This window comes from Medicago truncatula, chromosome 8 (assembly GCF_003473485.1).
Source record: "Medicago truncatula cultivar Jemalong A17 chromosome 8, MtrunA17r5.0-ANR, whole genome shotgun sequence".
Lineage (NCBI taxonomy): Eukaryota > Viridiplantae > Streptophyta > Magnoliopsida > Fabales > Fabaceae > Medicago > Medicago truncatula.
The window spans coordinates 39,022,953-39,036,179 of NC_053049.1; the positions used below are offsets into that span (position 1 = coordinate 39,022,953).

Genomic DNA, 13,227 nt, shown 5'->3' on the forward strand with positions numbered 1-13,227 from the left:
CTTAGTTATTTATTGCGGAGAGAGAAATACATGAAATGAGATATTAAATGAATAAGGTCATTATAGTAAAAGTATAGCTTATTGCATCAAAAGTAGTATTAATTGTTGATTGTTTTGGTTTGTGTAAAATATCAAAATGTGACAATTAAAAAGGAACGGAGGTAGTAAGCACTAATAAAGTTGTGATCCCAAATTTTCCTAGCTTCTATAGTAAAGAGTGCAAAATAGAGCATCAAGAGATCATTATGCTTCTTGAAGCTCGTGCAAAAACTAGGGAGTAACAGTTCCATACACGAGTCATTTTGAAATTCTGATATACACAAGTAGAATTGCTTCTCTTATAAACTCCATCTTACATCTAAAAGAACTGTTACACAAAAATAAACAAAAATTGTACAGAAGGCAATAATGAAACCACTTAAAAATCAACATACATCAGTTGGGTAAAATCTGCTAATGAAAGTTTTCGACACTGTCCAACTACAGCCCTCAATATCCTTCCTTTCGTTCTATAGCGCAACTGTGAAAAAGACAACCACAAATTAGATACAAATATGCAACAAGTGTAGGAGAATGTTTCACAAACCAGACGGGTTGCGGCAAATGAAACAAATGCAATAAAATTTAAAACATAGCAGCTTCAACAGATGATAACAAGACTCGTACAAGCCATACATACTTATGACGGGCTTTTGAATCAAAGCGGTGGGCAGTGTCCATAGAGTTTGTAAAGCACGCGGCAGGAGGAAAATTGTAGATGCCAAAACCAAAACCAGGTTTTGTAAAATGCAAAATAGACGCTGCACTGTCTGTCAACCAGAACTATTATGGAATTGGTGTTGGGATGATAAAGGAGATTTCGTCCAAGCATTCACAGTACACCAATAGGCAAAACATAACCAAAGAACGCCAAGGCAGCAGGCATGTTAATGACTTTAAACTCTAAACAACTGACAAGTGCTCTTAGAAACAGATTGTCTACAAGTGGAGCAAAGTCTGTCAAATTGGAGATGCAACAAAATAAAGTTTGGTAGTTTAATTATGTCATGTAGACAAATTATGAATATCAATAATAACTTTGGGGTTAAGTATTATTAGGAGACAAGCTAATCAAGTGGGTCATGAGTTAGCAAGAGCATCTTGTTTATACACTAGTCGCCATTACTTTTGCAATGGTCCACCCTGTATTGCCAAAATTATTGTGAAGGAAATGCAATGAGTATGCTTGGGCCATAAAGGGAAAAATGATGAGTACAACTCAAAAATACTTAAGATGAGCTTTTGTGGAAAAGGCAATTAGAAAATGGTGATTTAAGTAGAGTCTGAACTCTTAAATGAACCTCATACATGTTTTTGTTGCTAAAACAATTAAACGTTTTCTGAAATATACTTGATAATGGCTTATTGGTTTGCAAAATCAGATGCATAGTTCAAAATGTTATTAACGCTACGTAGGAAAGAACCGTTACAGCAAAAAATTTAAATCTCATAGCAATTGGAAAGGAGGAAAACTATAAGCACCAACAACGTTGTGATCCCCAAATTGCCTAAAGCTTCATGAAAAGAAAAATGCAAAATAGAGCGTCAAGAGATTATTACATTTCTAGACAATGCCCCTTGTAAGCTATCACTAACGCCTCTGCTTTTTCTTTACACCTTGATATAAACCTGTCCAAGAACATGTCCTCAGAAAAAGATAACACAGTAACAAAGCTTGGAAGCTTCTGACATAGATTTTGTGATTTTAAAAGCTGATAAACTCTAAAGCGAGGAAACACTCGATCCTCCATGCTATACATCAAAATCGCAGGCTGACTAACCAATGTTGACTTTGGCAGCATAACTGTATGTAAGAAGAACTCAATTCCAACCTTTAATTTCTTCTCCGATGACCTAAGCAAAGCTGGAACATGTTTGAACATTCGCAAGCTCTGATCTTTAGAAAACCCAAAATGCTGAATAAAATCAAGCTTTTTTTCAAATGTTTTATGGCTCAAACAATATAACGTATGAAGTGCATGAACCAACATTCTTGAATTTTGAGGGAAACCCAGGTCTTCAGCTTGGGAAATATAGTTTCTAATACGAGATTGTGGTTCAATCAAAATCCTTGAGTAACATTTGAGTATAATCAAAACCTGATTCCCAACAATGCCACAACTCTCTAAGAAAGCAATGTTGGCAACAAATAATCGGTACTGCGGGAGTATCCAGCCACATTTGTACAAAACACGATTAAGATCCTTCTCATTCCGTACAAATTTCTTAATAACTTCCACAGAGGGGACCAATGTTTTGTTCAAACTAGCAATCAAAATGTTTGGATTCTTAGAAAGAAAATGACCTAATTGAGAACCCTGAAAACCCAATTGTTGAAAGAGTTCAACTTTAGGTTTAAGAGTTTTATCAACCTTTGAAAAGAGTACTTGAGTTCTCTGATGAATGATGGAGTGAATCTGAGTTTGAGAAAATCCAATTTGTTTGAAAAAGTTGATTACAGATAAGGGCTTTTCAGGGGAAGTGATTCCTAAAACAAGTTTAGATACATAGATGGATTCAGATTTATGTAATTTGGAATTGGAATTAAGGAGGTTAAAAAGAAAAGTGGTTTCTTCGTTTGAAGATTGGTTAATTGGGGTTGATAAAGAAGAAAATGAACACAGAAAAGAATGAAGTGAGTTAGAATTTAAAGGAAGAGAGCGTAACAACTTGAGGGATAGCATTGCATAAGGTTTGTGTAGTAGGACTAGGCTTTTCAATTTAACAAACATGTTGCGTGCATGAATAGCAAGAATAAGACATGAAAAGAAAGGATTTTATTTTAGGTTTGGAAGCAGGAAAAAGAAGACATAGATATTAGAATAGAACAAACATAGATTCTGGGTTTCGAATCAAAAACAGAAGGAGAAACCAGGATGAGGGGAATACCAAGAAGGTCAATGCTTGGTACGAGTCTGTTCTACCCGGGGCTGGGGTGTTGGGTGTTCGCTCTTCAAACCAAATTCTTTTTGTTTGTCCAGTCCGGGTAGAATTCCGCTTGAGACAATAAACAGGGTGTTCGGAATTTGATCTCGAACACAAATAAGTAAGTATTTATATGTGAGTGTAATCTCTTATGTTGAATTTAAGATGGCATCAGAGCATCAAGAATCAATAAAATTGGATATTTGACGCTAATATAAAAAATTGGTCTCTAATAAAAAAAAAAGTTAATAGGTCTTTACTCCTGTAATATAGATTATTTTTTGTTTTTCGTAAAATTTTTATTTTGATTCACCCTCTGTAAAATATGTTTGTTTGGATTTACCCCCTAATAGGCCAAATAAAAACGAAAATTTCTTGAATAAAAAAATAAAATTGGTTTTTGTTTGGCCTATTAGGGGTGAATCAAAACAAAAATATTTTACAGGGCGAAAACCAGAAATGACCTATATTACAGGGGGTAAAGACCTATTAACCCTAAAAAAAATATAATATAAACAATTACAAATTAACAATAGGCATTATTTTGATTTTAATTTTTTTTCTTTGAATTTTTTTTGTTGATAGGTGTGTGTGGGTTGGACCTAACTTCTTCATTTACTCTATTTTTGTCAAATAATAAGTGTTTGATTTAGACTAACATAACAAAAGAAAACATTATCCTATATCCCAACAATTATACTCATACCCCTATAAATAATTGAGGTCCGGATAAATTGGAGACTCGACTTTGTGCATACCAATAGTGTTGGGCATAAGGGGTGTTAAAAGAGTCTCACGTCGGTTGAGAGATGGCCTCGATAAGTATTTATAAATGGAGGTAATTCTCGTCTCATAGATCGATTTTGTGAGGTTGTGTTAGACACAACTATAATTTTAAAATATTTATCAATCAAATTATGCTCACATGGACGTGCTCACACCCATTTTAACTTATCATTTAAAAAAATCAATTCCACGCTATGCACGTCCTCAATAATTTCAACATTTTTATCAATTAAAATTACTTTTTATTTAATCACACACATACTTAAAAAAAAAAAAAATAGCAAATCACCAATTCACCTTGTTGGAGTTGGTATTTACACTATGAAATTTGAAAATAGTTAACAATATTTTGACCGTGAATTGTGTTGAGCAATTTCATCTCACTAATAGTTTATATCTAATTTGTTGTCAAATTAATCTCTTAATTATATCAACCCACTTGGGTTGTTCTGGTGGTATTGGTTTGGGACCTGGGAGTACTCCTTGAGGTCTCAGGTTCAATTCTCTCCAGTATCAATTTAATTTGGCTAATTTAACTTCTTCAATAAAAAATCTCTTAATTATATCACTTACTATTAATTATATTTTTTACCAAAATAAACTTATATTATTTCATTCATAACAATAGTTATAACACAAGATGGAATCAAATCAATAACTTGACGACTAGCATACAACTTTGACGCCTTATCCAGCGAATGGGCAAAGAAATTTGCTTGTCTCCTAACAAAACTTATTTAAAGTTAAAAAAAATGAGTCATAAGTGATCTACAAGTTAGCATGATGTTAAATTCAGACTGCTTGTTTGTTTTTTCCACTACGTCATGCATCCCTAGCTTACAATCTAGCTCAATATGCACATTTGAAAGTCCCAATTCACCGAGCCATAAAATGGCCTCTTTCAAGTCCAATGCCTTTGTTTCTAAAGGAGGAGGAGTACACTCAATGCCTTGAGAGTTTCGTATACACATTCTAATCCCGAAGGATTTATGAATTCTGATCACCAAGCAGTGTTTGAGTCTACATTACACTCATATCCTTCCTCCGGCGCCAGCCACCTAAAATTTGAAATGAATTTTATAGGACATCTTCAATTGGGTTATGTTGTTTTTAATGAATGAATGTTCTTATTTATTCTCGTAACTGACAGTTAAAACATTCATGTTTTTTTTTATACATCAGTGTTTTAAAATGCATTGAGAGACCATACGCAAAATTAAGAGTCTACGTCTGAACTAAGATTTAGATAACACATTACAAAGTCAATATAAGTAGTAAGATCTCACTGATAAAAATAAAAACTGAAGATGGTCAACATATACAACGCAACTCCTAGGTGTTAACAATAGAGAATACTATGAAACTTTGGCAAGCACCATCTAAGACACATTAAAATATGCACCTAAAATCTACGACAGATAGCTAAAAAAACAATTGAGAACAAACAATAACCAGAATCCATCAGAACAGAAGAGTATAGAGCAAATAGCAATCTTCTTTTCTTCTACCTTCGCTGAGGATCCACTGTTGTGCAACAAACCAACTGTATCCAAAATGGTCTGCTCTTCAATTTCTTTTTTTCCCTCTTGATATTTGCAGGATATCTTGCTGGAGAGTTCCATTCATTTGCAGCCTTTTCTTTCACCACTTGAGTCTCTGAAGGGGACTCAGGACCAAGAATTGAGTTAACAGTTGTCAATCCAGAACCATTATTTTCTTCTATTTTTGGTGATTTCGGCTTGTTTCTAGGAGTAGCCTCACCCAAAAGACTCTTGAGAGGTGTGTGCTCTTTACTTCTGCTCCGGTTTGTTATCTTGGTGATTTTTTCTTCATTCTTCTTTTTCGCTTCAGACTCATTGATAACCTGATTTAAAGTTGGGAACCAACCAGCTGGTGAGGTGGAATTTGACTGTTGTGGGTTCGTGGTTTCAGAAGTGGTGCCTTTAGGACTAGCCACGTGGCTAGGCTCAACCAATGTTGTGAAAGATGGCAGCTCAAATGTTTCTGATTTTCCAGACAGCTGTCTCTCAGCAGGTGCAGCTTGTCGGACGTTCAAGTCTGATTTGCCTGCTTCTGTCGATGCCAGCGAACCGGTTGATGGTAAAGTTTCTACATCGGTAACAGCTGGTGCGTCGGATATCATCGAGATAACTGTTTAAAGGATCGTGTGAAAAAAAAGTTATTAAATTCTTTTTGCTTTAGTGCTTTGAGTAAATAATGAAAGGCAACAATGATGGTGTACATACCTGAACCAGAACCCCAGTTCCCTTCCAAACTGTCACGCCGGCTACCAGAGTCAACTGAAACATCAGTTCTGGGTGGAGTTAATTTAGTCAAGTTATTATTGCTTTGATCATCAACCGGCAGTGGCACAGCAGTAACTCTAGACACTTCTCTGCCACCTGAATTATCTTCAACAGCAGAATCATGTTCAGCAGAAGCCCCGGAATTTATAGAAGAATGTGATGCATACTTGCTGGCAAGGTCTTCTGTAGCCTTCACTAATAGTTGTGCATCCCATGCTTCATGTGAGTCAGCAGAAGTATCAATTCCAGATGAACCAAGTTTAACCAAGTTATCATGGCTTTGATCTTGAACAGGCTCTCCAATTGAATCATCTTCAACGGCGGAATCCGGTTCAACAGAAAGCACAGCATTTGTCGAAGAATGTGATGTATGCTTGCGAGAAAAGTCTTCAGCAGCCTTCACTGATAGTTGTTCATCCTGTTCTTCATGCAAGTCAGCAGCAATACCAGTCGGTTTCTTATTCTCTTCATATAACTTGATATTGCTATTGATTAAATCTTCAATTTTACCATTTTCACCAGCATCATCACTATTATTCCTAAATAAATCACTTGATTGCTCAACTTCTGATTGCAAGTGGTCACTACGAGGTTGAAAATCTTTCACTATAACTTCACTGTCATTTACCACATTTTCTCCTACAACCTTTCCAACTACAGATGCATCGTTTATTTCAGTTGTGTCATTACTGATGATGCTAAATGTTTCATCAGTCGCAGACCGAAAGGATGCCTCCCTCTGAAATTCATTTGCTGAGACCATTAAACTACTTTCAGGTTGAGAATTTTCATGAATTTCATCAGGCTCATGCTCTTCTGGAAAATCATTCTCATCCATCTCAGTTTTCGTAGACACTCCGATTTCATGCGATATTTGATAAGTTTCAGTTGTGAGCTCAACCAAAGAAACTTCAGAGCAATCTTCAGCATGTATATTTTCAGTCTTCGTGTCATTATCCATAACATGCATCTCTGAAGAGAGTACACCATTTCTTTCACTCAACTGGCTTGTGTTGAAATGAAAATTATTTTCCTCGGTAACATGTTCCTCATGTTTCAATGACACGCTCTGAGGATAAGCTGCATCAAATTTATCATCATGCACAGGAAGTGGATCAATATTAACATTCACGTCTTCCTTTTCTGGCAAAACCTCGACTTCATTACTAGTAGAATGTATTGCATGTGCAGATTCTACCTGAGCCTCATTCGTGATTATTGACGAGTTTACTTCTTGAGGAAATTCATACTGGGGCAGCAAAGACAGGGACCCGGGTCCCTTCTTTTCCTTTGGATTAACAGCTTCATTGCCCATGTCATGATCCAGGGAAATTGCTTCGTTAACTACTATTTTAGGAGTTCCTTCATATGTTTCACCTACAATGTTATCAGTTGACTCCATGATTTCAACCCTGTCTTTTTCTGATTTTACCTCATCGGTTCCTTTCAAATTAAGCTCCTTTTCATCACACACCAAACTACAATCTGTCACATTTTCACCAGCATAAATATTTTTTTCTGGCAATAAATTGGGCACGGCTTCAGCTATGCCGAGACTTGAGTCACTTGACAAACCAGAAAAACCATCACCATGCACAATACTCGATTCTTCATTCTTTGAATCTGCAATTGAGCTTGTTAATGGATCCACAGTAGAGCCTGACAATTGACCTTGCGTCCCACCTATATTTCCCACTTCAAAACTTTCACTTTGCATAATTTTTGGATTTTTAATTTGGCAGTCATTGCTTGAGCTAGCAATAAGTGGACTCACATCCGCAGCTGTGAAACAAATAATCAGACATTATAGAATTACAGATATGCAACAAATTTTGGATTGAGAGAGATAAAACATAAAAAAAAAATAAAAAAAATGCATATTCAATGTTTGTGGATTTCATTTTTGTAAAATGAATGTGTAATCATGTGTGCAAAATTCTGAAATACTCGTAAATTGGAATATAAATTGGATTTGAATCACTTAAAGTGAGAGATGCACTTCAGACGGTGAAGTGTCAAGTTGAAATTGTACAAAAATCAGGGTTATCGAATTGCGGTTATAGCGGCACCATGGCGCCTATCGGTATCGGATTTTGAGGTTTCCAATATGGTGAATGGCAGTCAGAATCCCACCATACTCCGCTTTAATAGCGTATTAAGGCAGCCGAAATTTCGGAATTTTGGGTCTCTGCCACAGACCACCATCCGCCGTAGATAACACCGACAAAAATACATGCACTTGCAGGCGCGCAGCTATGGTATTGTTACATATACTCCGTTGATTTTCAAATCAAGTTACAACTCCGCACTTTATACCCTAAGGTGCATTTTCCACTTGAGAAAAGTTAATCAATATAAAATTATAAATTAGTATTTTCAAAATATCTTTCTCAAAGAACCAGCCATTAGTTCTAACAATTTCTTGGTGCAGAAAATAAATAAATCATTTTTCATGAAAAGTGGGAGGCTGTTGCAAAACTAGCCACCAACCATATTTTAACAGGCAATGAAAATAGATTCAAAAACTGTTTTCTTGTTGTACCAAACTTCTCCCTTAAGCATAAAGACATTAAATTTTAAACAAGGTGACAAATAAATTCAAAAGCTTTAGATTAGAGGCTTAAATAACACTCATAAAAAAGGAAAAACACATTTCCTAAATATATAATTAATCCAGCAACAAATTTTCTACTGTGCCACAAGTCCATACACATACTTATGAGTCATGACCAAGTAATGCTATGTTTGGATACACGGTGTCTTAGTAGATCTAACATCCTATGGACTAAGTTAATCATAATTTTTCATGAAGCTACAAATTAAAGGTTCTGAGAACCACATAGTGTCGCCACAATTTTGTTAAAATCCAAATATTGGCTAAATAAAGTCAAGACATGAGAATTTTAATAAATAAAAAGGTGGTGTTGTGAAAAAACCTAACTTGTTACCATTAAAATCATTGTGCTCAAAAGACATTAAAAGAGTACCTGAGTTCAAAGTATGTTCTTGTTGCAAATTGTGTTTAACTCCTTGACTTAGTCCAGTATCCGGAAAATCATCAACAGCATCTGAATAAACCTCACTTTCTGATCTACTAAATTTCCTTTCAATTCCACCATTGTTTGAACCTAACTCAACCAAACCTAAAAAATATCAACACATTATTTAGCAAATCGTCTATTTTGGAATGTTAAATTAAACAAAGCATATCTTAATTGTAATTTCCTATTATTTCTCAACAACAATGTTGCATATTGTAACTGTAAACATACCTGGTGTTTTGTAATCAACATCTGAACCATTGAAATTGGTTGGTTCCTCTTTGTAACCTTCAATGGTTCCACAGATCTTCTTGTGAGCACGTCTATGTTTAGCACTGGGATGTGGATTTGGAAAAGGCCAACCACATTTGTGACACACATAAACTCCATGATTCTCGTTCCCTTTAAAAAAAAAAAACAGATAAAAATCGTAAATCTTGAACAGGAAAAGAACAAAGATGGTATTTTCAAAACGAGAAAACCTAGAAAGAAAAGGAGTTTCCGTAAAAGCATGAAAACCAAGAAAGAGAAATAAATAAATAAATAATATGAAAAAGAAGAGAAAAAGAAAGTACCTGGGGTGTGAGTTATGGTTTGATCTTGGTGATGCATTAGGAAGAGTGAGAGTAAAAGTCAACGAAAGAAAGAAAGGAAGAAGAAGAGGATAATGATGAAATGGAATGGAAGAAGAGGAATGAATATTAATAAAAGAGAAACAGAGAAATGAAATGTTGGTTGTTAGAGAAAGAAGGAGTAAGTTGAGTTGAGAGTGGTATAGTGGGGAGTGTGAGTGAGTGAATGAGTAAACCCTGATTTGGAACAACGCCGCAGAAATACGTAGGGCCCAAGCACCATGTGAGAGTACGGCTATTAAATTCATTTTTAGTCAAACTAGTTATTATACTCCTATTAAATTTATTCTATCATAAGAAATCACTTTATTTATTTTCAAATAAGAAGAACTTAAAACAAAATCATTAATTTCATATTCTCTTTATGGTGCCATTTAATTTGGGAAACGAGAGTTATTTTCCACCATGGAAAAGTTGATCATGTCCATTAGATTAAATGAGGAACATATTTCTATCATACTCTCTCAACCACTAAATTATTTTTTTATATTATCTTTCACATGGGTGTGTGGGGACATGAAAGAGAGAGTGTGAAAGATAGTATAAAAAAATAATTTAGTGGTTGAGAGAGTATGATAGGAATATGTTCCTCATTTAATCTAATGGACATGATCAACTTTCCCATGGTGGGAAAAAACTCTCCTTTCCCAAATTAAATGGCACCTCTCTTTGTACTTTTCTTTTCTTTCATGTTGTTATGAATCATTTCGTTTCTGTCATCAACCTATATTTTATATTTTGTTACTGTGGAAATCTGAGATGCAACATAACAAAATTTACCTAACATTGATTTATCAAAGCATGTTAGTTAGTTAATTAAGATTTTATTCTTAATTATATTTCACACAAACATAAAGGATAACGAAATCTTAATATAAAAATATCTTCATCGACGGGGTTGAATAGAATTCTTTAAGCTTAAAATAATAATAAAAAAATACAAACATACTTTTATATATTTTATATTTTCGACTCTCTAAAATAAAATTGTAAAGTAGCATATAAGGTAGAATAATTCAAAAGCTTGAATCTCTAAACTAGGATTCTTACTTCAAACATCGCAATAAAATTAATGAGATGGTAGAAGGGTTAACTATCATTTTTAAAGTTTTCATTTCAGTATGACAAAAATTATACGTAAATATAAATTAATATTTACGAGAAAATTTTGGTGCATTAGAGTTTGGTTGTGATCTAAAATTAAAAAAAAATATTGAAATAACATGACAATTATTCACCTAATTTTTTATCGTTGATGGAACACGTACGCTTCTCCCTTTTCATTTCAACACCCGTGTGTGTGTTTGTTCCGCATCCAAAGTTTTATTATTGAAAGGGTATTTGAGTCTTCTCGTCGTTCATGTGGGGGTTGTCCACATGAGTTGCACGTGCCAAGTGCCCGTGAGTCGTGACAATCTCCACCGCTGCTGATAACATAATATTGCTCACACTCCTCAGATCCTACTGTGATAAAGTGTGTCCCCCTATTAAACTGCAAACTATTTTTTCTCATAATGCAGTTCCACAATTGATATTGTGTTGTTGTATTAACTGAAGAAAACAAACAAATGTACAATGTCTATCACTGTATTTATCAACAACAAAAAACAATGGCTATATACATTTTAAATACTACATATATGTACACTTTATTATTGAGTTATTGGTTAATTTTTCTCATGTTTTAAGTAGTTGTCAAGAGAAAAGAGGATCAACCTCTACATCAACTTATATGATTAGTGATATCATTATGTATACATGCATAATAAATGTTGAATATATATGTGTTACTATCTTAGCTAAATCCCACCAACCATAATGAAAACCTCATTCACCTTTCACTATCTTAGCTTCTTATTTTGGTTTTTATGCATTTCAATGGGACAAAGTTAATGGTTGATGGATGATTCTACATGATACGCATTAAGTATACGTACGTGAGTAGCCCATGTGTATGCTTCAACAACGTGGACAGAGACATATATATATATATACCGGCAGAAATAAATGCAACGGGGATAAATCACCATTACATGCACCATATTTAAACATCACTTTTTCCCTAATTAGCATGTGTTTTGTAGTACTACACTACAATATATACTTGCACCGGCCTATTATGAGTATCATACCCATAGAAAAAAACAAAATTTGATGGTCCAAATTACTGCTTCAATAAAACTGATTTACTAAGGAATTACACTTCCAGAACTTATTTTTGGAATTGGGAAGTGTATATTATTTCCACCGTTCTATTCAAGAATCACACTTCCAAAATGATTTACTTTATTTTTTATAGACCCAAACATTAATTTATTTTAATAAATTGAAATACAAATAATTTATTAACTATCTATTGAAGTGTTCTTATACATTGAAATACAAATAATAATGATAATTAATTATTTTTTTGACAGGATGGATAGTGATAATCAACGATTCTTCGTTATTCAATAAATAACTAATAGACTTCATTCAAAAAAACTAATTTAAAATGTCAAATCTGCAAGTTTTTTAACTTACAAAATTAAAAAATAAGCCTTGATTTCGAAATCCATGGATGTATTTCATATAGTTTGTGCTCTAAATTACCAGACATTTGAAATTAACTTTTAATGTTTTTGGAAGTGTAATTCTTGTATGAGGTATTTACGTAGTATTATTTGTTATGTACGTTGGTCTTTGTTTTGTCCTTCTGTTGTTGACCAAAGACCTGTGACTTGTCGTCGTCTGGTTTGGACCATATGCAGCAGTTCACAACTCATTTTCGACATTTTCTTCACCGTAAAGTTTCATTTTGCAATCAAATAACAAACCATATCTTAGATTATGTCACTCAATTGAAATTTTTATTAGATTATTTCCAGAGTTTAGTTTCTTTGAAACAATTCAATAATTATACTGATTCTGAATTATTAAATAATAAATAGTACTATTTCTCTTTGCTGAGACACTATATATTTTGGTTCGCCAAAAGTTATGTAAACATAGAGAGATTCCATCTTAGGAATAGGAATAGACGGTGGGGTCATATAATAATAATTTGGTGAACTAAGTGGTGCAATAGGAACCCCACCATGTGATTGTTTTTGTTGGGTATCTTATTGATTGAATCATGCCTGACTGGTTGATCTAAGAAATTTTAGTTATGGTTGTTAGTGTTGGAACGTGACTTAGAAGATTAATAATGAAGTAACAACAAACTTTGGTACCTTTTTCTTGGATGAGACAAATTTGGTCCTTAAATGATTGGGAAAATTTGTCTCGTTCATAGCATGATTCGCTTGTCTATACTGAAAAATCTGCATGTGTTAGCATTGGTTGATCGTCGAGTAATATTTGTGAAAATTGCAAAAAGTGTGTCTCAAATACACCTTCTTTTAACTCGTTTATATTTCTATTTTTTGATGAATTTTTTTGAACCTGATGTGACGAACAGAATCGGGGTTAGGAATTGTTCCTAGGATTTAATTGTGGTGCATTAATTGATGTTATTAT

The 13,227-nt window shown here is 34.0% G+C and overlaps 2 protein-coding genes across 6 annotated transcripts; both read right to left on the reverse strand.

Annotated features, from left to right (window-relative positions):
• Positions 1 to 225: 225 nt before the first annotated feature.
• Positions 226 to 3,125, reverse strand: LOC25501781 (transcription termination factor MTERF5, chloroplastic). 3 transcript variants are annotated; one of them, XR_003008073.2, is made up of 3 exons: positions 1,600 to 3,125; positions 680 to 978; positions 226 to 520 (listed from the first exon to the last, which is right to left on the reverse strand). XR_003008073.2 is itself a non-coding variant. In XM_013591158.3 (2 exons), the coding sequence occupies exons 1-2, from the start codon at positions 2,769 to 2,771 to the stop codon at positions 490 to 492; spliced, it is 1,203 nt and encodes a 400-aa protein (XP_013446612.1). In that variant the 5' UTR covers positions 2,772 to 3,123; the 3' UTR covers positions 226 to 489. The 3 variants fall into 3 exon arrangements, 1 of the variants encoding a protein (XP_013446612.1); XR_003008072.2 differs by having other exon boundaries at positions 680 to 996; XM_013591158.3 differs by lacking the exon at positions 680 to 978 and having other exon boundaries at positions 1,600 to 3,123.
• A 1,841-nt stretch (positions 3,126 to 4,966) lies between these two features.
• LOC25501782 (uncharacterized) lies at positions 4,967 to 9,893 on the reverse strand. 3 transcript variants are annotated; one of them, XM_024773228.2, is made up of 5 exons: positions 9,673 to 9,893; positions 9,329 to 9,499; positions 9,044 to 9,184; positions 5,997 to 7,838; positions 4,967 to 5,901 (listed from the first exon to the last, which is right to left on the reverse strand). In XM_024773228.2, exons 1-5 carry the CDS (start codon positions 9,707 to 9,709, stop codon positions 5,255 to 5,257), a joined length of 2,838 nt encoding a protein of 945 aa, XP_024628996.1. In that variant the 5' UTR covers positions 9,710 to 9,893; the 3' UTR covers positions 4,967 to 5,254. The 3 variants fall into 3 exon arrangements, with proteins under 3 accessions (XP_024628996.1, XP_039684905.1, XP_013446614.1); XM_039828971.1 differs by having other exon boundaries at positions 4,967 to 5,859; positions 9,044 to 9,199; XM_013591160.3 differs by having other exon boundaries at positions 9,044 to 9,199.
• Positions 9,894 to 13,227: the final 3,334 nt, after the last annotated feature.